This window comes from Calidris pugnax, unplaced genomic scaffold (genome assembly GCF_001431845.1).
Source record: "Calidris pugnax isolate Ruff unplaced genomic scaffold, ASM143184v1 scaffold63, whole genome shotgun sequence".
Taxonomy (NCBI): Eukaryota; Metazoa; Chordata; class Aves; order Charadriiformes; family Scolopacidae; genus Calidris; species Calidris pugnax.
The window spans coordinates 5,441,319-5,465,068 of NW_015090852.1; the positions used below are offsets into that span (position 1 = coordinate 5,441,319).

General features: G+C 37.9%; 1 protein-coding gene and 1 long non-coding RNA gene across 4 annotated transcripts; both read left to right on the forward strand.

Moving 5' to 3' along the window:
* Positions 1-2,874: 2,874 nt before the first annotated feature.
* On the forward strand, positions 2,875-8,158 carry LOC106888867. 2 transcript variants are annotated; one of them, XR_001412211.1, is made up of 3 exons: positions 2,875-3,184; positions 3,844-3,945; positions 7,619-8,158. It is a non-coding gene; the product is annotated as an uncharacterized LOC106888867 (long non-coding RNA). The 2 variants fall into 2 exon arrangements; XR_001412210.1 differs by having other exon boundaries at positions 7,622-8,158.
* Positions 8,159-11,114: 2,956 nt separating this feature from the next.
* LOC106888909 (regulator of G-protein signaling 18-like) lies at positions 11,115-20,991 on the forward strand. Of its 2 annotated transcripts, none has more exons than XM_014943449.1 (5): positions 11,115-11,434; positions 12,095-12,196; positions 16,048-16,109; positions 17,169-17,335; positions 19,811-20,991. In XM_014943449.1, the coding sequence occupies exons 1-5, from the start codon at positions 11,316-11,318 to the stop codon at positions 20,063-20,065; spliced, it is 705 nt and encodes a 234-aa protein (XP_014798935.1). In that variant the 5' UTR covers positions 11,115-11,315; the 3' UTR covers positions 20,066-20,991. The 2 variants fall into 2 exon arrangements, with proteins under 2 accessions (XP_014798935.1, XP_014798934.1); XM_014943448.1 differs by having other exon boundaries at positions 11,125-11,434; positions 16,045-16,109.
* The last annotated feature ends 2,759 nt before the right edge of the window (positions 20,992-23,750 follow it).

Consider the following 23,750-nt stretch of genomic DNA (forward strand, 5'->3'; position numbering starts at 1 on the left):
AGTCTTCCCTCTTTCAGTTTAAAACTGTTACCCCTTGTCCTATCACTACACTACCTCAAAAGAGTCCCTCCCCATCTCTCCCGTAGGCCCCTTTTAGGTACTGGAAGACTATAAGGTCTCCTCAGACCCTTCTCTTCTCCAGGCTGAACAACCTCAACTCTCTTAGCCTGTCTTCATAGCACAGGTGCTTCAACCCTCTGATCATTTTTGTGGTCCTCCTCTGGACTTACTCCAACCGGTCCATGTCCTTCCTGTGCTGAGGGTCCCAAAGCTGGACACAGTACTCCTGGTGGGTTCTCACCCAAGTGGGGTAGAGGGGAAGAATCAACTCCCTTGACCTGCTGACCACACTTCTTTTCATGCAGCCCAGGATGCAGTTGGCTTTTTGGGCTGCAAGTGCACATTGTCAGCTCATGTTGAGCTTCTCATCCACCAGCACCCCCAATCTCAATCCATTGCTGCTCTCAATCCATTGTCCACTCAGCCTGTATTCGTTCTTGGTATTGCCCTAGCCCACATGCAGGACCTTGCACTTGGCCTTGTTGAACTTCATAAAGTTCGCACAGGCCCACCTCTCAAGCCTGTCCAGGTCCCTGTGGATGGCATCCCTTCCCTCCAGTACGTCAATCAGACCACACAGCTTGGTGTTGTCAGGAAACTTGCTGAGGGTGCACTCAGTCCCACCGTCCATGTCGCTGACAAAGATGTTAAACAGCACTGGTCCCAGTACTGACCCCTGAGAAGCACCACTCATCACTGGCTTCCGTTTGGACACGGAGCCATTGACCGCAACTCTTTGAGTGCAACCATCCAGCCAACTCCTTATCCACCAACTGGTCCATCTGTCAAATCCGCATCTCTCCTATTTAGGAGCAAGGCTGTTTTGCGTGACAGTGTCAAATGCTTCACACAAGTCCAGGTAGATGATTTTAGTTGCTCTTCCCTTATCCACGAACACTAACATTGTTGTAGAAGGCCACCAAATTTGTCAGGCATAATTTGCCTTTAGTGAAGCCATGTTGGCTGTCACCAGTCACCTCCTTATTTTCCATATGCCTTAGAATAGTTTCCAAGAGCATCTGCTCCATGATCTTGCTGGGCACAGAGGTGAAACTAACTGGCTATTTCCATCTGTAAGTTACATGGTATAGTGTCAAGGCTACCATAATTCACTTCTGAGAGATGTTTCATGCTACAGATCTTTTTTCAGTCAGCTTGAATGAACTATTGAGGCTACAATTAACAACATTTTTCCGGAACTGAAATCACCAGGTAATAAAAATATGGTAGATGAACACAAACAGTATTGTATACACATAACAGGTGAAAAAAATGCTCACCTGACTACCACCATTTCAGAAAAAGGAAATAAGATTATGCATTTCATATTTATTTACTTATTGGTAAAAGGTAGAGTATGTTACTAAATACAGCTGGGGTTAAAACCAGTTTAAAATAAGCAGGATGTAATATAGAAGCCTACTCTGAAACTGAAAATGCAATTTAAAACCATAACCCTGCTTCTTAAAGGTCCTTGGGTCATAAAAGGCATTTTTGCACTGAATTTTTCCCATTCAGTCTGATTTTAAAGTTTGTGTCACATGTGTGACACATGTAATACACATGAGTTTTCTTCCATCTTTTCCTCTCTTAAAAAAAAATCACAATAGATAACACGTTTTTTTTATGTTGCAGGAATGCGGAGTCCCAGCACAGTGGGTTATTTTTAGTTCTTTTGAATATTAGTACGTCCTGTCCTCCTCAGCTCTGCAAGCCACAAGGAAAAGGCTGTGGTGGGACTCTCACCAGAACTTACCTATCTTGCAGTAATTGTGCAGAACTTATTGCACAGAAAATTACAGAAAGGTGATGAAGCCATGTCTTCCCCCCAAGGCTCGGTGTCTTACCTGAATAATTAAAATGAGACATTGGCATTAAAAAAGGGAAGGCTATTTAATTCTTAATCAATTAATCACTGTATTAAGATTAAAATATCTTTTCCAGCCCCTCATTCAGCTACCACTAAAGAAGTTTCTTTGGTAGGTGTATTGTTTTGGTAGATTGTATTGTGTTCCAACACAATTTCTACTTAAAAACAAGAAACTTGTTTCTTATTGATGTCTTAATTGATATCAAGCTGGTATGTGAAGAGGCAATTTGTGCTGATCAGCCTAAAAACTGAATACATTTTTACATTATGCAAACTGAAATGAGAAATTTTGGGTTATTTACCGTCAAAATAAATTTTAAAAAACCCACAAATTTTTATGCTGAACTAAAAACTTGTTATTCTGGGAGATTGTAAATGAAAATACAGCCACAGTTACAAAAGAGAAAGGAGGAGCTTTAGCGGACAAACTTGAAATTAGAAATAGGTGGTCATTATTTCGGAAATACAGTGCAAAAATTAAAATTTCCACTTAAAAAAATATCTGATCAGCCACAGTTTCATCTGGCTCTGGCAAGAGACTCTGAGAAACCCCAAGTTTCAAGTTAGCATACTGCAGATAGAACTGATGTTGTGCCCAGCATATGGCACCTGACGCTGTAGAAGGCAATTTAAGGTCAGTTAAAAGTTCTTTTAAGAGCCTAAGACAATGTTGCATGTTATTTTATGCAAAATGATTCTCAGTAGAATTCATTTTAGGGAAACTATATACACTTCTCGCAGGTGTTTTGGGGAAAAAAAATGGCATCATCCTAAGTCTAGTAAAATGCCAAGTTCCACAAGCAGAAGCTCAGCGGTTGCTCTCTGCTGAGAGCTGTGTTTGTCTGGAGGATCAACAGCCATTTTGCAAAGTTGCAATCTCACTTCCCTAAATGACGACTGTAAAACCAGAACTCTACTTAAAGCCCCAAGTATACGTGCAGCTGCAGTGGCAGTGAAGGTGGAGAACCTCCTTCTTCCCACTACCAGCTCTGGAAACTGCTCAACGGCCCATGGGGGGCAACCCAACCCGATACAGCATGTGAGAGCCCTCCCGAGCACATCAGTTACCAGATGCAGCTGCTCTAAGGAAGTAAAAGAAACATTTTCTGAAACTGGGAAGCTTTTTTAGAGGAAGATGGAGAACCCACTTCTTTTATTCCCTCAACTAAACATTTCTGCTTCAAAGGATAAATCCTATTACAAAGTCATGAAGTCAGCGATTAAAGAAGAGCCACATAAAGCAAGCAAGCCTGGGTAAGTTTTAAGGTCATGGTGACATTCTGAGTGTTCTTGTTTACATAGAGGAATCTTCTAACATAGCTTGTGGGTATGAATTTAGGGCACAGATTGTTTCATTTTTGACTGATACATGTGAAAACTCATGAACTGCAAGTCTAGGAATTGTATACATAAAAATATTAATTATCCTGGAATTATTTTTAAAGAACAGTAACCAAAGCAAATCATAAACAAAAGGAAGGTTTCAAGAAGTTCTGATAAATGCTTCTTTAAAGTCTGAATATGTTCCGGGAAAGTTTCTTTTTAACATTTCAAATGACAGGAAGCAATACTTCCTTTTTCTTTGCGAAATATTAAAAGTAGAAAATGCTGAGCCAACTGTTTATGTTCTCTAATGTGAAATTTCACTCCCTCATCTTTAAACTAAATATTACTGAAAATGAAAAAAATTCTATTTCTCCTTGCCAGTTCTTCATATGTAAATTTGTGCTAAGCTGTAAAGAAAAACAATCATTAATGAGAATAATAGATGTAGAGTTAACATCAATATTACTATACCTGAACATAGGGGGATCTATGATACCGAAGCAGAGACATTAGTTAAAGGAAATGTTTAAGAAAAAAACCAACAAACTTTCAAGGTTCCTTGAAAAGCTACCCTAATTCTGTTGTAGAGCTAAGCAGAAGAGAAATAGGTTCAGCCTTCTACTGCAGAAACCTGAATTCCATGAAGGTGATCATCTTGGTAAACCTGGAAACTTGACAAAAGCAGCAAGGTAAGCATTACAGACGACTGAGTCAGTGGGGATTCCTTTCAGGAAGTGCCTGTGTGACTCAGAACATTTCCTGCATTTATGTGTGTGCATTCAGACTTGGCAGAGAAGAATGCTTTCAATATCAGTTTAATTTAAAAGTTAATAATCTAACCCAAGCGTACAAGCACTGTAGAATTACCTGGTATGCATCAGGGTAACTCATCACTACTGTTTTCACACCACTAAGTGTAGACTGGTCCCCATACACTTGCAGGTGCATTTAAACCTTTACTCATGCCAACAGCATTTTTATTAGTCCCTGACTATGTTGAGCAAGCATCAGCTCAGAAACGTAGCTGACAAACTGCTGCTTACAGGGAATTCATACGGGTCCTTGGAAAGTCTTACAGGTTTTCCAAAGAGTTTTGTAACGTACAAATGGCAGATACATGTCAAATACCAAATGCATAGTTCCTCAATAATTGCAGAAGTTGTTTGAACACTCTTATCTCCAGAATTCAGATACCAGTGTTTAACCACTGTTGTAATATTGTCCCTGTTAGACTTTTTCTCATAAAGATGCAGGTGGTTTTGTTGATTTCAGTAAGAGCTAGTTGCTGGCTTCAGTGGGGTACCAAAATGTCACTGATACATTAGGAACAGCATTATTAGGTCTTGACTGAAGAGAAAGAATGTATTAAGTACTGCAACTCCATGGCCTAGAAAATACGCTTCCCCTTTCTTTCCATCACAGATCACTTCAGAACAGTTTAGTGCTTCCCGTGCTCTTTTGTCTTGTTAAGCTTGATGAACCTTGTTTAAGCAGTTACTGTCTTTGGGACCAGCATGCCTGCTTTGACCAGAACTGCTTATACACGCCCTTACTAATTGTGAACACACAGTAAAAATCACATAAAGACCCAAACTCTGTTTCTAGAACCCATGAAATAGTGGTTGGAAAATGGATATCTAAACATTTGCACCTACGCATCTGGATAATTAGGCAATGTTTGTTGCTTACACGTCCAAATTCATGCCCATCCAAATGACAGGATGATGTACTTATGATCTGGAAGATTTTCCATTCCACAATCACAGGTGGTTTCATTACTTTCTTTTTCTCTTTCTTTCTTGTTTGCTGCTGGCTGTAATCTTAGTTCAATGGTTTTACAGTTCACGACCTTGCAATGTTTGAAAAAAGGTAAAACAGTGCTGAGAGAACCTCCACAATCACAGGTGGCTTCATTACTTTCTTTTTCTTTCTTGCTTGCTGCTGGCTGTAGTCTTAATTCAATGGTTTTACAGTTCACTCAGAAATGCAAGACCTTGCAATGATTGAAAAAAGGTAAAACAGTGCTGAGAGAACCCTTTTTCCATGTCTCAGTTCCAGCCATGTAAAAGCATGCTAAGATTGCATCTAAAAAGAGAAAGCTCAGCCTCCCTGCCACCTGTATGCAGACACTGTTGGGTGGCTGGTTACCCCTGGGTATGCCATACAAAGTACACAGCCATCAGTGCATTCTTATCATCTGTGAAAAGGCACTTTCAGAGACAGATACAATAGTAACAGATAATTCTCTGAAGAATTTCCCTCTTCCACCAGACCATCACTTCCTTGCTCAGCCAACTGCCTTTTATCACGTTACTCTAAGCCAGGTGCTTGACTAACAGGGATTCTGCTGTTCTTATTGTATAAAGAGAAATTGGTAGTTTTTTGATTATCTTTCCCTATATATAGATATGTAGATTATTATTATGTGTAGAAAATGGGGAAATAAAAGAAAAAAGCAAATACACTTTTTCAAATAATAAAGTGAGGTAGTAGTTTGGGGTTTATTATTTAAGTGATTTACTTAGTTTTTATAGTTTCCAGTCTTCACAGGGCTATTAACTAACGTAGAAACAGAATTTAATTAAGCAATGCAGATGGCTAGTGTGGTGCTAGTGAAAATGCCTATGACTTGTTAACTAGTTTCTTCTCACCTTTAGAAAGTGGCAAAGCTGAACAAATCTTGGTTTCTGTCTATTATTGCAGCTACTCATTGCTGCAGCCAGGTCTTGGGGATCTATGAGGCTACTGGGTTGATGCAGTTTTTAAAAGAAAATTAGAAATTCACACTAGGGGTTTCCAAACCCAGCAAAGAGCCTGTGTGGCATTCTGTGCAGTTGTGGTCTGCATATGCTGCCTGAAGCCATCAGGGTTTATCTTTCACTATGAGCAAATCAGTTTCTGTAGCTATGGGAACCCACTGTTCCCAGACTCACAAGTCCACACAGTTCAGAGAACTGCACTTTTTGTACTTCTCATAACTAAAAAACTCTGTATAGGATTAAAGTCTCATTTTCCCTGACTCAAGAACTCACCTACTTTACTGGCCTATGTTAATTTCTTGAATTTCAGTTCTCCAACATTTTTAGCTGAGAGAACTGTTTGTCTCTCCCTAGTGAAAAATTTCATTCCTATAAGCAATGACTTCAGCTAGGAGACATATGACACCTATTAAAAAAAAATATTAAATCTTCCTTTTAGTTTTGTGCAAACCCAGGATCATTACTGGCTTAAATTCCTTCCCAAAGCAATTGGAATTTCCTTTCACCTAAACATATGCCAAGGGAACTGAAACTATGTGAATCAGGAGACAGAACAGCAAGTGTCTGTGAGGAAAGGGGAATCATATTCAAGTAGTTGTTCTAACCAACGAACCCTGGACAAGTTGCTTATTGATACTTTCTGTGTACTGGGCTTTGCCCTTGAATGAAAATGGTTCTAAACATTAATATTGATAAAGCACCTGATAAAAATTGACTTCACCTTCAGGTTTGAAATTTAAGTCCCATTCCTAGCATGATATAGTTAATCTCTGGGCCTACTCCAGTTCTAGTCTACTAAAAATTAAAGTACTGTTCAGGGTTAATCTATACAAAACCAAAAAAGAGTTTCTCCAAAATTCTATTTGCGTGACTGAAGTAGGGTGTTCTTTCTTCCTTTCTGAATTATTCTTTAGAACAGAATATTTGAAATCAAAGTACAATACGTGCAACTTGACATTTATGATGAAGAATACATGGAATTTTATAAATGGAGCGATGTGTTTCAGAAGAACATGACCTTTGAAATACGTTTGTGGTAAACAAACTGGGGTACATGTGCTATTACCCTATAAGACTATCACCTAAACCATATTGCTACAACTTTGTCTTCAGGCTATAGAATTTCCTGTATTTCATTAAAAACAGACTGTGGTAACACAGCTTCAAACTGAGTGCATTCAAAACCACATCTCTGCAAGAGTATTTTTAAGGTTTAAATAGGTGAATGACCTGGTTCCCTTATGAGTTTTACCATACTGCATGATCTCAGTTCCCTTAAAGATTAGTAGTGCAACACGAACACTGAAGAGAAAAATCTCTGATCTGATGGGTTTCTTTTAAGCAGGGGAAAAAACTACAACTCTGCAGGAAAAATGTCAGAAAAAAATTAAATCAAATGTTTCTGAAGTGCCTAAGAGAATGAGCTCCTTTAGTAATGTGATTTAATCAAAGGCTTTGTGAAACAGTCCTGAGCAGTAACAGCACTAACAGTAACAACATTATGTTACAACAGCTGCTACAACATGTAATGTTGTATATGTTACAACAACTTCATAAATACACAATATGCACAATTCTTCAAAACCCCTTTCTGTTTCTTAAGCAGTGTGTCTCCTGAAGAAGCAATGAAATGGGGAGAATCTTTTGACAAACTGCTTTCTGAGAAAGGTTAGTATTTTTTGCCTCTCTGTGCAGACTGTTAGGATGGAAAATTGATGAAAAATGATGGACAATTTAAAAATGCAGTTGTGCACTTGAACAGACCTGGCAGTTAGCTAAACAAGGTATGATGGGTCATTTATAGCAGCATGTGTTTCTGCTCTCCTCACATGCTTAGGCTATAGCATGCTGTCAACTACTGAAACTACTTGAAAATAACTCTTAAGTTCCATATTTTATTAAAAAAAAGTAATAGACAGGAAAGAGTTCCTTCAAAAAACAGCAGAATTTCATTTAAATATTGCTCAAATATTCCTGACTGCAAGACCAAACCTTAAAAATGAAACCATGTTCTATGTACATAAGAAAAGACTTTGTCACTTCTGATAGTTTGTTTCTAAAGCAGTGATAGGATCAAAGCTGGCCATCATTTGAGAGGGCCTGTTGCTTACCTAAGTATCAAATGCCCAAATGTCCTGCCTTCCATTTTGGAGGGACACACGAGCTTCTCCAGGCAACCTGTTCCAGTGCCTCACCACCCTCACAGGAAAGAATTTCTTCCTAATATCCAATCTAAGTCTTCCCTCTTTCAGTTTAAAACTGTTACCCCTTGTCCTATCACTACACTACCTCAAAAGAGTCCCTCCCCATCTCTCCCGTAGGCCCCTTTTAGGTACTGGAAGACTATAAGGTCTCCTCAGACCCTTCTCTTCTCCAGGCTGAACAACCTCAACTCTCTTAGCCTGTCTTCATAGCACAGGTGCTTCAACCCTCTGATCATTTTTGTGGTCCTCCTCTGGACTTACTCCAACCGGTCCATGTCCTTCCTGTGCTGAGGGTCCCAAAGCTGGACACAGTACTCCTGGTGGGTTCTCACCCAAGTGGGGTAGAGGGGAAGAATCAACTCCCTTGACCTGCTGACCACACTTCTTTTCATGCAGCCCAGGATGCAGTTGGCTTTTTGGGCTGCAAGTGCACATTGTCAGCTCATGTTGAGCTTCTCATCCACCAGCACCCCCAATCTCAATCCATTGCTGCTCTCAATCCATTGTCCACTCAGCCTGTATTCGTTCTTGGTATTGCCCTAGCCCACATGCAGGACCTTGCACTTGGCCTTGTTGAACTTCATAAAGTTCGCACAGGCCCACCTCTCAAGCCTGTCCAGGTCCCTGTGGATGGCATCCCTTCCCTCCAGTACGTCAATCAGACCACACAGCTTGGTGTTGTCAGGAAACTTGCTGAGGGTGCACTCAGTCCCACCGTCCATGTCGCTGACAAAGATGTTAAACAGCACTGGTCCCAGTACTGACCCCTGAGAAGCACCACTCATCACTGGCTTCCGTTTGGACACGGAGCCATTGACCGCAACTCTTTGAGTGCAACCATCCAGCCAACTCCTTATCCACCAACTGGTCCATCTGTCAAATCCGCATCTCTCCTATTTAGGAGCAAGGCTGTTTTGCGTGACAGTGTCAAATGCTTCACACAAGTCCAGGTAGATGATTTTAGTTGCTCTTCCCTTATCCACGAACACTAACATTGTTGTAGAAGGCCACCAAATTTGTCAGGCATAATTTGCCTTTAGTGAAGCCATGTTGGCTGTCACCAGTCACCTCCTTATTTTCCATATGCCTTAGAATAGTTTCCAGGAGCATCTGCTCCATGATCTTGCTGGGCACAGAGGTGAAACTAACTGGCTATTTCCATCTGTAAGTTACATGGTATAGTGTCAAGGCTACCATAATTCACTTCTGAGAGATGTTTCATGCTACAGATCTTTTTTCAGTCAGCTTGAATGAACTATTGAGGCTACAATTAACAACATTTTTCCGGAACTGAAATCACCAGGTAATAAAAATATGGTAGATGAACACAAACAGTATTGTATACACATAACAGGTGAAAAAAATGCTCACCTGACTACCACCATTTCAGAAAAAGGAAATAAGATTATGCATTTCATATTTATTTACTTATTGGTAAAAGGTAGAGTATGTTACTAAATACAGCTGGGGTTAAAACCAGTTTAAAATAAGCAGGATGTAATATAGAAGCCTACTCTGAAACTGAAAATGCAATTTAAAACCATAACCCTGCTTCTTAAAGGTCCTTGGGTCATAAAAGGCATTTTTGCACTGAATTTTTCCCATTCAGTCTGATTTTAAAGTTTGTGTCACATGTGTGACACATGTAATACACATGAGTTTTCTTCCATCTTTTCCTCTCTTAAAAAAAAATCACAATAGATAACACGTTTTTTTTATGTTGCAGGAATGCGGAGTCCCAGCACAGTGGGTTATTTTTAGTTCTTTTGAATATTAGTACGTCCTGTCCTCCTCAGCTCTGCAAGCCACAAGGAAAAGGCTGTGGTGGGACTCTCACCAGAACTTACCTATCTTGCAGTAATTGTGCAGAACTTATTGCACAGAAAATTACAGAAAGGTGATGAAGCCATGTCTTCCCCCCAAGGCTCGGTGTCTTACCTGAATAATTAAAATGAGACATTGGCATTAAAAAAGGGAAGGCTATTTAATTCTTAATCAATTAATCACTGTATTAAGATTAAGATATCTTTTCCAGCCCCTCATTCAGCTACCACTAAAGAAGTTCCTTTGGTAGGTGTATTGTTTTGGTAGATTGTATTGTGTTCCAACACAAATTCTACTTGAAAACAAGAAACTTGTTTCTTATTGATGTCTTAATTGATATCAAGCTGGTATGTGAAGAGGCAATTTGTGCTGATCAGCCTAAAAACTGAATACATTTTTACATTATGCAAACTGAAATGAGAAATTTTGGCTTATTTACCGTCAAAATAAATTTTAAAAAACCCACAAATTTTTATGCTGAACTAAAAACTTGTTATTCTGGGAGATTGTAAATGAAAATACAGCCACAGTTACAAAAGAGAAAGGAGGAGCTTTAGCAGACAAACTTGAAATTAGAAATAGGTGGTCATTATTTCTGAAATACAGTGCAAAAATTAAAATCTCCACTTAAAAAAATATCTGATCAGCCACAGTTTCATCTGGCTCTGGCAAGAGACTCTGAGAAACCCCAAGTTTCAAGTTAGCATACTGCAGATAGAACTGATGTTGTGCCCAGCATATGGCACCTGACGCTGTAGAAGGCAATTTAAGGTCAGTTAAAAGTTCTTTTAAGAGCCTAAGACAATGTTGCATGTTATTTTATGCAAAATGATTCTCAGTAGAATTCATTTTAGGGAAACTATATACACTTCTCGCAGGTGTTTTGGGGAAAAAAAATGGCATCATCCTAAGTCTAGTAAAATGCCAAGTTCCACAAGCAGAAGCTCAGCGGTTGCTCTCTGCTGAGAGCTGTGTTTGTCTGGAGGATCAACAGCCATTTTGCAAAGTTGCAATCTCACTTCCCTAAATGACGACTGTAAAACCAGAACTCTACTTAAAGCCCCAAGTATACGTGCAGCTGCAGTGGCAGTGAAGGTGGAGAACCTCCTTCTTCCCACTACCAGCTCTGGAAACTGCTCAACGGCCCATGGGGGGCAACCCAACCCGATACAGCATGTGAGAGCCCTCCCGAGCACATCAGTTACCAGATGCAGCTGCTCTAAGGAAGTAAAAGAAACATTTTCTGAAACTGGGAAGCTTTTTTAGAGGAAGATGGAGAACCCACTTCTTTTATTCCCTCAACTAAACATTTCTGCTTCAAAGGATAAATCCTATTACAAAGTCATGAAGTCAGCGATTAAAGAAGAGCCACATAAAGCAAGCAAGCCTGGGTAAGTTTTAAGGTCATGGTGACATTCTGAGTGTTCTTGTTTACATAGAGGAATCTTCTAACATAGCTTGTGGGTATGAATTTAGGGCACAGATTGTTTCATTTTTGACTGATACATGTGAAAACTCATGAACTGCAAGTCTAGGAATTGTATACATAAAAATATTAATTATCCTGGAATTATTTTTAAAGAACAGTAACCAAAGCAAATCATAAACAAAAGGAAGGTTTCAAGAAGTTCTGATAAATGCTTCTTTAAAGTCTGAATATGTTCCGGGAAAGTTTCTTTTTAACATTTCAAATGACAGGAAGCAATACTTCCTTTTTCTTTGCGAAATATTAAAAGTAGAAAATGCTGAGCCAACTGTTTATGTTCTCTAATGTGAAATTTCACTCCCTCATCTTTAAACTAAATATTACTGAAAATGAAAAAAATTCTATTTCTCCTTGCCAGTTCTTCATATGTAAATTTGTGCTAAGCTGTAAAGAAAAACAATCATTAATGAGAATAATAAATGTAGAGTTAATATCAATATTACTATAACTGAACATAGGGGGATCTATGATACCAAAGCAGAGACATTAGTTAAAGGAAATGTTTAAGAAAAAAAACCAACAAACTTTCAAGGTTCCTTGAAAAGCTACCCTAATTCTGTTGTAGAGCTAAGCAGAAGAGAAATAGGTTCAGCCTTCTACTGCAGAAACCTGAATTCCATGAAGGTGATCATCTTGGTAAACCTGGAAACTTGACAAAAGCAGCAAGGTAAGCATTACAGACGACTGAGTCAGTGGGGATTCCTTTCAGGAAGTGCCTGTGTGACTCAGAACATTTCCTGCATTTATGTGTGTGCATTCAGACTTGGCAGAGAAGAATGCTTTCAATATCAGTTTAATTTAAAAGTTAATAATCTAACCCAAGCGTACAAGCACTGTAGAATTACCTGGTATGCATCAGGGTAACTCATCACTACTGTTTTCACACCACTAAGTGTAGACTGGTCCCCATACACTTGCAGGTGCATTTAAACCTTTACTCATGCCAACAGCATTTTTATTAGTCCCTGACTATGTTGAGCAAGCATCAGCTCAGAAACGTAGCTGACAAACTGCTGCTTACAGGGAATTCATACGGGTCCTTGGAAAGTCTTACAGGTTTTCCAAAGAGTTTTGCGACGTACAAATGGCAGATACATGTCAAATACCAAATGCATAGTTCCTCAATAATTGCAGAAGTTGTTTGAACACTCTTATCTCCAGAATTCAGATACCAGTGTTTAACCACTGTTGTAATATTGTCCCTGTTAGACTTTTTCTCATAAAGATGCAGGTGGTTTTGTTGATTTCAATAAGAGCTAGTTGCTGGCTTCAGTGGGGTACCAAAATGTCACTGATACATTAGGAACAGCATTATTAGGTCTTGACTGAAGAGAAAGAATGTATTAAGTACTGCAACTCCATGGCCTAGAAAATACGCTTCCCCTTTCTTTCCATCACAGATCACTTCAGAACAGTTTAGTGCTTCCCGTGCTCTTTTGTCTTGTTAAGCTTGATGAACCTTGTTTAAGCAGTTACTGTCTTTGGGACCAGCATGCCTGCTTTGACCAGAACTGCTTATACACGCCCTTACTAATTGTGAACACACAGTAAAAATCACATAAAGACCCAAACTCTGTTTCTAGAACCCATGAAATAGTGGTTGGAAAATGGATATCTAAACATTTGCACCTATGCATCTGGATAATTAGGCAATGTTTGTTGCTTACACGTCCAAATTCATGCCCATCCAAATGACAGGATGATGTACTTATGATCTGGAAGATTTTCCACTCCACAATCACAGGTGGTTTCATTACTTTCTTTTTCTCTTTCTTTCTTGTTTGCTGCTGGCTGTAATCTTAGTTCAATGGTTTTACAGTTCACGACCTTGCAATGTTTGAAAAAAGGTAAAACAGTGCTGAGAGAACCCTTTTTCCATGTCTCAGTTCCAGCCATGTAAAAGCATGCTAAGATTGCATCTAAAAAGAGAAAGCTCAGCCTCCCTGCCACCTGTATGCAGACACTGTTGGGTGGCTGGTTACCCCTGGGTATGCCATACAAAGTACACAGCCATCAGTGCATTCTTATCATCTGTGAAAAGGCACTTTCAGAGACAGATACAATAGTAATAGATAATTCTCTGAAGAATTTCCCACTTCCACCAGACCATCACTTCCTTGCTCAGCCAACTACCTTTTACCACGTTACTCTCAGCCAGGAGCTTGACTAACAGGGATTCTGCTGTTCTAATTGTATAAAGAGAAATTGGTAGATTTTTGATGATCTTTCCCTATATAGAGAGATATGTAGATTATTATTTTGTGTAGAAAATGGGGAAATAAAAGAAAAAAGCAAATATACTTTTTCAAATAATAAAGTGAGGTAATAGTTTGGGGTTTATTATTTAAGTGATTTACTGAGTTTTTATAGTTTCCAGTCTTCACAGGGTTATTAACTAACGTAGAAACAGAATTTAATTAAGCAATGCAGATGGATAGGCCTTTTATCACGTTACTCTAAGCCAGGTGCTTGACTAACAGGGATTCTGCTGTTCTTATTGTATAAAGAGAAATTGGTAGTTTTTTGATTATCTTTCCCTATATATAGATATGTAGATTATTATTATGTGTAGAAAATGGGGAAATAAAAGAAAAAAGCAAATACACTTTTTCAAATAATAAAGTGAGGTAGTAGTTTGGGGTTTATTATTTAAGTGATTTACTTAGTTTTTATAGTTTCCAGTCTTCACAGGGCTATTAACTAACGTAGAAACAGAATTTAATTAAGCAATGCAGATGGCTAGTGTGGTGCTAGTGAAAATGCCTATGACTTGTTAACTAGTTTCTTCTCACCTTTAGAAAGTGGCAAAGCTGAACAAATCGTGGTTTCTGTCTATTATTGCAGCTACTCATTGCTGCAGCCAGGTCTTGGGGATCTATGAGGCTACTAGGTTGATGCAGTTTTTAAAAGAAAATTAGAAATTCACACTAGGAGTTTCCAAACCCAGCAAAGAGCCTGTGTGGCATTCTGTGCAGTTGTGGTCTGCATATGCTGCCTGAAGCCATCAGGGTTTATCTTTCACTATGAGCAAATCAGTTTCTGTAGCTATGGGAACCCACTGTTCCCAGACTCACAAGTCCACACAGTTCAGAGAACTGCACTTTTTGTACTTCTCATAACTAAAAAACTCTGTATAGGATTAAAGTCTCATTTTCCCTGACTCAAGAACTCACCTACTTTACTGGCCTATGTTAATTTCTTGAATTTCAGATCTCCAACATTTTTAGCTGCGAGAACTGTTTGTCTCTCCCTAGTGAAAAATTTCATTCCTATAAGCAATGACTTCAGCTAGGAGACATATGACACCTATTAAAAAAAAATATTAAATCTTCCTTTTAGTTTTGTGCAAACCCAGGATCATTACTGGCTTAAATTCCTTCCCAAAGCAATTGGAATTTCCTTTCACCTAAACATATGCCTACAGATTTTGCCAAGGGAACTGAAACTATGTGAATCAGGAGACAGAACAGCAAGTGTCTGTGAGGAAAGGGGAATCATATTCAAGTAGTTGTTCTAACCAACGAACCCTGGACAAGTTGCTTATTGATACTTTCCGTGTACTGGGCTTTGCCCTCGAATAAAATGGTTCTAAACATTAATATTGATAAAGCACCTGATAAAAATTGACTTCACCTTCAGGTTTGGAACTCAAGTCCTATTCCTAGCATGATATAGTTAATCTCTGGGCCTACTCCAGTTCTAGTCTACTAAAAATTAAAGTACTGTTCAGGGTTAATCTATACAAAACCAAAAAAGAGTTTCTCCAAAATTCTATTTGCGTGACTGAAGTAGGGTGTTCTTTCTTCCTTTCTGAATTATTCTTTAGAACAGAATATTTGAAATCAAAGTACAATACGTGCAACTTGACATTTATGATGAAGAATACATGGAATTTTATAAATGGAGCGATGTGTTTCAGAAGAACATGACCTTTGAAATACGTTTGTGGTAAACAAACTGGGGTACATGTGCTATTACCCTATAAGACTATCACCTAAACCATATTGCTACAACTTTGTCTTCAGGCTATAGAATTTCCTGTATTTCATTAAAAACAGACTGTGGTAACACAGCTTCAAACTGAGTGCATTCAAAACCACATCTCTGCAAGAGTATTTTTAAGGTTTAAATAGGTGAATGACCTGGTTCCCTTATGAGTTTTACCATACTGCATGATCTCAGTTCCCTTAAAGATTAGTAGTGCAACACGAACACTGAAGAGAAAAATCTCTGATCTGATGGGTTTCTTTTAAGCAGGGGAAAAAACTACAACTCTGCAGGAAAAATGTCAGAAAAAAATTAAATCAAATGTTTCTGAAGTGCCTAAGAGAATGAGCTCCTTTAGTAATGTGATTTAATCAAAGGCTTTGTGAAACAGTCCTGAGCAGTAACAGCACTAACAGTAACAACATTATGTTACAACAGCTGCTACAACATGTAATGTTGTATATGTTACAACAACTTCATAAATACACAATATGCACAATTCTTCAAAACCCCTTTCTGTTTCTTAAGCAGTGTGTCTCCTGAAGAAGCAATGAAATGGGGAGAATCTTTTGACAAACTGCTTTCTGAGAAAGGTTAGTATTTTTTGCCTCTCTGTGCAGACTGTTAGGATGGAAAATTGATGAAAAATGATGGACAATTTAAAAATGCAGTTGTGCACTTGAACAGACCTGGCAGTTAGCTAAACAAGGTATGATGGATCATTTATAGCAGCATGTGTTTCTGCTCTCCTCACATGCTTAGGCTATAGCATGCTGTCAACTACTGAAACTACTTGAAAATAACTCTTAAGTTCCATATTTTATTAAAAAAAAGTAATAGACAGGAAAGAGTTCCTTCAAAAAACAGCAGAATTTCATTTAAATATTGCTCAAATATTCCTGACTGCAAGACCAAACCTTAAAAATGAAACCATGTTCTATGTACATAAGAAAAGACTTTGTCACTTCTGATAGAGTTTGTTTCTAAAGCAGTGATAGGATCAAAGCTGGCCATCATTTGAGAGGGCCTGTTGCTTACCTAAGTATCAAATGCCCAAATGTCCTGCCTTCCATTTTGGAGGGACACACATGAGATCCAGCATCCAGGCACAGTGCTGGACACTGTGTGCTTTTCAAATCCAATCCTAGAAGAGCTGACCTCAATACGATTGCTTTACTTCCACAGATTGAGCATACTTGGGAACAAAAGTATCTTCAGCATAACAATAGGTAAAGCAAATTTTAAAGATGCTTAAAAGCCATTAATTTTAAATTGTTACTGGAGAACAATCTGCTTATGAGCAAAGATTAAAATAGTGTTTCGGTCAACCTAAACTGATACTCAGCTGGAATAAAGTCTCACTTCTACATACATCCATATGTTTTGATTGTTTCTATTTCTAATCTCACAAGATCTTGGTAGTGGACTTCTACAGATGCTGAGAATTCTGTAATGGGAGTTACAGCACTCAGGATCATAATGAAAGAACTGCATTTCTTTAAAAACCTTTATGTATTTTAAATAATTATCTATGACGTGATGTAATACAAAAGGAAAACAACCTATTTTGTTACCTTGCAGAGACTGTGTGAGAGAGTAGCTGTCTGATATGGATATGCTTTTTTAATGAAATTCAACATTCCTTTCTGTAGCTGGGTTGGATGCCTTTACGAAGTTTCTGAAAACTGAGTTCAGTGAGGAGAACATCGAGTTCTGGATAGCTTGTGAGGATTACAAGAAAAGCAAAACTGCACATGAACTTTTGCCAAAAGCTAAGACCATTTATGAAACATTCATACAGAAAGATGCTCCAAAAGAGGTACAGTAAAAAAGTTATTCGTTTGTACACAGTACTTGACACAATTGCATCTGATGAAATCTGCTTTTAAGAAGCGCGTGCCCAGAAGCAGGGGCAGCAGTTAATCATGTAGTCACTGACGTAAGAAGGCTGTATCTTAAATGTCAAAGCTCTGGAAGGAAATCTGGAAGCAACTGCATAGATTATTCTCGATGTCCTCCATAGTCCTTTCTATAAACCCTCCGCGTTAACTTCTTAGTGTAGAGAATGAGTTTAAATATTATATCATACAAATGAGAGATTCCTAGTGGTCTGTAAAGCCAGGAGATATATATATACACACATATACACAGGGTATATTTAAGAAAAAATAGTGATGTTAAATTTTAAAGCTGCAGTGAGACATACCAGCTAACATTTGTGAAAAAGTATTATCTGCCTTTATTTAAAGCTACCTCCAGAACAATAGATTTATTCTTCCTTTCTCTTAAGCTAGTAATTACCTATTCAATGATTACATAACTGAGATTCAGAAGCTTTTATTTTAAATAAGCCAAAAGACTAAAAGAGACTAGAAGAAACTGTTAAATTAAACATATCCTTAAAAATAATAATTGTGTTTTAAGCATGGACTTTTCTTGATTGATCCCCCCTACTTCCACCCCCCAGCTCTAATTGCATATGCTTGACATGTCACTCTCAGCACATACACAAAAATATGTTGATATGTCAATCCTCACCAACACTAAGGCCTTTTTATATTACTGTAATAGTGAAAAGTTTTCATATTTACAATTTTGTGTTACTGAAGTGATTCGTAAGATTCATAAATGAGCAAAAGGAATATTTTTTGCCTGCTCTAGGAAGGAGGTGAACAGGTTGGGAGATGAACTCTCACTGAAATCACAATCAGCCTCTTCAATAGGTCTTTTGGACTTACAATTTCCTGTAATCCTGTAATTCTACCAGGCTTGAGCAGCTCAAATATGTCACTTAGCAGCCCTCCTTTTCCCCTGTACTTTTTTTTTTTTTTTGCTTGTCAGAATAGCAAAAGTTAAACATTAACTGCTACTTCCCTGCAACGAGGGTGAAAAAGGTGTAATTCTCATTTTAAGAGAATTGAGAATTGAAAATTGGTGCAATTTCCACCGGTAATTCCCACAGATTATATTTAAGATTCAGATCTGCTTTTTTCCTGTGAAACATGCACTTTGAAAGACTTATGTCCCTTTTTATTTCTTTCCCTGCTGCATGTCTTTGGGGTAGACCTTACATAAAAAGAAACCCTTTGAGTTGTTTGAGGCAGAACTTGTCATTGCCAGTTGATCAATCTATAAGCAGTTGTGGCAGGGCACCAAGTGTTGATACTGTCAACACTTATGACATTGACTTAAGAAACAAGAGGAGCAGGAGGAAAGCTGGGCAGGGGACAGGGTGTGGAAGTCATACTTTGACTAACAGTAATTTCTTTACCTGTCATACTTTTGATTTGGTGCACGTAAAATGGGTGCTGCTGTTCACCTTAAGCAGTTGGCTTTGGTGAAACTTCCTTCCCTGGGTTCATCAGAGCAGCTGAGACCAGCCAACAGCACCTCATTTCAGACCACGCAGCTCCAGAACTTGCATCTTCTCTCTAGCTAACTTCCTGTCCAGCAGAGCTCTTTTACACACAACTTTCTGAGCATACGGTTCAATAGGATCATAAAATGTTAGGTTTGATGAATGGAGCATTTTATCATCACTAATTGCTCTTCAGTTCTTAGTTCTATACTATTGGCTTTACCTAGCTCTATGGAAATGACAGATGTATCTCAGTGAGGAAAAAAACCCCATGTTATAGAAGTCACTGGCTGGATCAACAATATTTTTTATATCCATTCTATCTTATTTTTCAAAATAGCATGCTTAAATTAATAAAATTATCATACTAATGAAATCTTCCCGGGATGAATTCAATGGTACATGGAATAAATGATCCTTTTGATATGCTTTTCCCATCTAAAGCCTCCAGAAACCCACTAAAATAATATTTATATTTTAATTATTAGAGTTTTCTCACCTTCCTACTATTAAAACTCTACACAGAAATCAGAAATTTTAAATATTCACTAACATATTCTAATGAGACAAAGTTCCATGTGAATCCAAAATAGTAATGGAGGGAGTTCTGTATTAGCCTGGTGTTGCAAAGCCTGACAGCTGCAACTATGCCAAGATCACTATGAGAAAGTAACTTTTAGTCAAACGTCAGTCTTTATCTTCTATTTTACCAGTTTTCCATTGTTCCAATGATGTATTTGTGAAGACTTTCTGACAGCCATTACTGAACATGAACATACTAACTAATTCTGTGGTATTAATAGCCTGTTGTATCAAGTATTTAAGGTCCTCTTATCAGAAAAGACTTTCACCAAAGTACAGTATCATTGCTATGGATAATAGCAGAGAATATGCTTGAATGTTCATTAAAGAAATACAATTCTCCTCATTCTCCAGGTGAATTTGGACTTTCAAACCAAAGAAGTCACAAGTCAGAATATTCAGCAGCCCATCATCACTACCTTTGATGCTGCACAAAACACAGTCTACAGGCTGATGGAGCAAGACAGCTACCCGCGCTTCCTGAGATCTGATCCTTACTTAAATTTGGTTAAGGGAAGAAATCCTGGTCGTCCTACCCTTAGGAGACGATCAAGGTCTTTTACTGTCAATGATTTCCAGGGTGTACGACCAGACTTTACCATTTGGTAACAGGGAAACTCAACCCTCATAAATTCTAGCTACTGCAGCAACTCAGACGTGTCTTAAAATCTAAATCCTTAGCAGGTGTAAATGAGTGGAAAGCAGAGTGACCTGAGCTTATACCAGGTCAGAGTTCTGTAGCCGCTAATTAATCTCATTTATTACAGGGAAGTAGGCAACTTATTGGCAAGACATAGCATGTAAAGTTTTCATACAGTATTTTTTTTAAGCTCAAGCGAAAGCTGTATTGATATTTGGAGGAAAAATGCGAGTTTCCTGCATAAAAAATGTTGTATGAAATGCCATTTGATAATATCCACCATGTATCCTGGGCCTGTATTATTCAGTGCAGAGTTTCATCACAGTTAGAATCTATATACCTGGCCTTTGCACGTATTTACGTTTCTGCAATATTTTCTACACTAAGCACAGAGTACTTTTAGTAGTTTCTCATACTGCAAAACACGTGGGAACATTATAAGGTAGAGCGTAAAGTTGCATAGATTTTAACTACAGCCACTGCATAATTAAAATTTAGCTAATGCATGTTTTAAGAGGAATATAAGAATACCTATTTAATTTTGCGGGGTAATACATTTTGTACTGATTTCTTATTTCATATGTCTGTTCTTTGTATTTAAGTTATACTGTATAGATTAGCTTTGCCATCAAATACTAATTTTTTGCAACCAAATGAGTAGCAACAAAGAGCCAAGAATGCAATTTTAACACAATCTGTGTCCTTAAATATCAGGTCTTGTGTATGTATGTGTGTATATATATATAATGTTTTTACTTTTATATGTAAATATTTATGGTATACCGACTTCTTACTAAACTTTGTTCTTGATTATTATTTTTTTTCTGCCTTTTGTTTTGAAAAAGAATCAGAAAATAAATGACTTTTGGACTCAGGTAGTGTCCAAGACTCAGAACCTTCAGTTCTACTGATCTTTAATATACTCTCTATAGTTATAGAAGAGGAATGAAAAATCTCCCCTTTTATTTCTTTACTATTAAAGTCAGGCATATCCTTTTCATAGTCAGTATAAGCAATTATCCTGTCCTTTTCTTTCAGAATTGAGGTAGACATACTTTGAAGCGTAGGGCAATTCTTAAAATCTTAAACATTGGTTCAGTTTAGCATGTGACTGCAGGATTTAGTCATGACTATGACTCGTATATTCAGTTGCTTTGTATGGAATTTAAGCTTACTGAAAGGGGAAGAAAAGGCAGAAAGTGGTCAAAATGAGAGGTACAGTTCCTGAGGGTGGGACTTTATGCTTATTACTAATTCAGGGTATATATGAACTGCATATGAACTGCTTGATCAGAGAGTTTCCTTGTCTGCCTTACTAACTTTCAATAAATCTGACGTGATCTACTTAAAAAGTTGTCAGGATTCACTTTATCACTAGTACATCAATGAGTAAAACATGAAGGCTTCACTTCATTTAAAATTCAATACTGTAATCATTGTCGTTTCAATCAGAAGTCTTACTGTAAGGAAGCAGAGACCAGAACTCACCAGGGAATGCTGCTGAACTGCAATGACCTGGGAACCATCTCCAAGCTCTTAGCTTTACCTGAGGAATAGACAGGAAACACATTTGTAACTGTAAGGCGGTTATGATCTTCATTACCTTTCCCCAAATCCAAAAACTCTAGGAATGTTCTATTTCTAAATGTAGAAGTGGGCAGAACCTGGGCACAGTGATTCAGGAATAAATTGAATGTTTTTAGTAGGGTTGATACTGCATTTCAGTCACCTTTATCTATATAAAATGCAGCTTTGGAGCTTGTCAGGCTCCTTTTTTTAAGAACTGTTTACAATTCTGTTATCATTGTCAGAGGTGTCACATGAATGAGTGAATGCAGCGAAAGGCAACATTCTAATCCAATTTCATCGCTGAAGTCAGTACATTTTTCTGGATAGATCACTTACTCTTGCTCTTTGACTGTCTCTCCCTTAAACACGAATCATTTCTGCCAGAAACAATCCTGTTTCTGATTAGGGAATCTCTAATATCACCAACAATGTCTGAATACCAGAGTTCTCATATTTAACATATGGATTTTCCTATGCTTTGTATCACTAACTTTGTTAGGGAAAGAGAACAGATTTGAGAACAGACCTTCATGAACATTAACAGCGGGTCTGTTGCAGCACAGGCATAAGATCCATATATTTGCAGTGAGATTCTCCCCTGGTGTGATTATTTTCCTTCATACCAGCTGAGAATCCACACCTTTACTCTTGCCATAGATGAAATAAATGGAAAAAAAAAAAAAAGTGTATATTTAATACTGTTGCAAAATCCAAACAAATGACAAATATAGCACCTTGAGTAAGACTTTTTCTTCTTAATAGAAAAAAAAAAAGAGCTGTTTGTCAAAACTGTAATGATAAATGTAAGTCAGCAGGCACCCTTTGTTTAATTTCACAGACACATGGAAAATTTTGCTTATCTCCAAGGAGGCCTTCCTCAAAAACGTCAGGCTGTAGTACTGACAGTGCTAGTCCCTCTTACGAGTTTTGTAATGAAAACAAACAAATATGATATTCCTGGTTGCTATTTATGCATGTATGTTTTTCAAAGATAATGATAAACCGTAGCTGAATTTACAGCAGACTAATGCCATGGGAACTACTGTAAGAAGAAAGAAAAGATAAATTCAGAGAAAGGAAGGCAAAGGGCACAAAGATAAACTAAAATGACATAATTATCTGGGGAAGGTTTTTTTCGAAAGAGGCTCCTTTCAGTGAGAGAAAATGAGTGCTCTACTATTTAGTGCTATACTGTAATTCTGGGAGGTGAACTAAGCATAGATTTAGAACACGTCTGTGATGCTGTTCCAGGATTGATCAGGCCAAGGGCTAGCCCTGCACAGATGTATTTATAGTATGAAACTTAGAGTAGGGCCAGAGAACGTAACCGGGCTTCTCTAGTTTTGGCAGACTCAATGCCATAGTTATGTCTATCCTCTCGTTTACCTGACCTACTGCAAATAATACATATATAGCACCTATCAGGCAAGTATTTTTATTGAGGAATTACTTTATGTAGTAGCTTTTTAGATTTTTATGTGCCATTCAGCATTCAGTAAGAGCTCTCAAAATATTCCTCTTACCAACACAATAATTTACCCTACATAAACACCTTACTTTACTCCTTACATACACAAAGTCTCCAGAACCAAAGTACGAGGGAAATAATCTGCTGACTTGTATAGCACTAAGGTTTGTCTCCTGTTTCAACACTTAGGTCTAAGTGGAGACTTTAAATATGCTGAATTATTATCTGCTGTTCTTGTTTAACTTGAGGGAGATGGAAATACAAATAGACACATATCTTCTTCGGCTTCTGGGATTTGTTATTGTGCAAAAGACAACTTGATTAATGTTTTAACTGACAAGAAACAACAGGAATGAAGTGGAAGATAAAGAATCTCAAAGAAAAAGATAGATTTCCATCTTCTAATATAGCAGACAATGGGTAAAAAGGCACTTACATGCTTTTACATGCTACAGCTTATAAGTGACTCACAAAAGGCAGATCATTTTTCTCTCCTCCTTGTCCCCAGCTGCTCTTCCTGCCTTAATTAACTACTGCTTTGAATGCTGTTCCCTCTCCTTTCCACGCACTGTCAAAAGGCCTCAACTGAAAAAAAATTGCATGAAATCATCTTACTC

Excerpts from the sequence above, each read along its gene's own strand:
- LOC106888909 (XM_014943448.1), top strand. The coding sequence starts at position 11,316 with ATGGAGAACCCACTTCTTTTATTCCCTCAACTAAACATTTCTGCTTCA. Across the intron at positions 12,197-16,044 it reads AACTTGACAAAAGCAGCAAG|CAGTGTGTCTCCTGAAGAAG; the intron begins GTAAGCATTACA and ends CTGTTTCTTAAG. Across the intron at positions 16,110-17,168 it reads CAAACTGCTTTCTGAGAAAG|CTGGGTTGGATGCCTTTACG; the intron begins GTTAGTATTTTT and ends TCCTTTCTGTAG.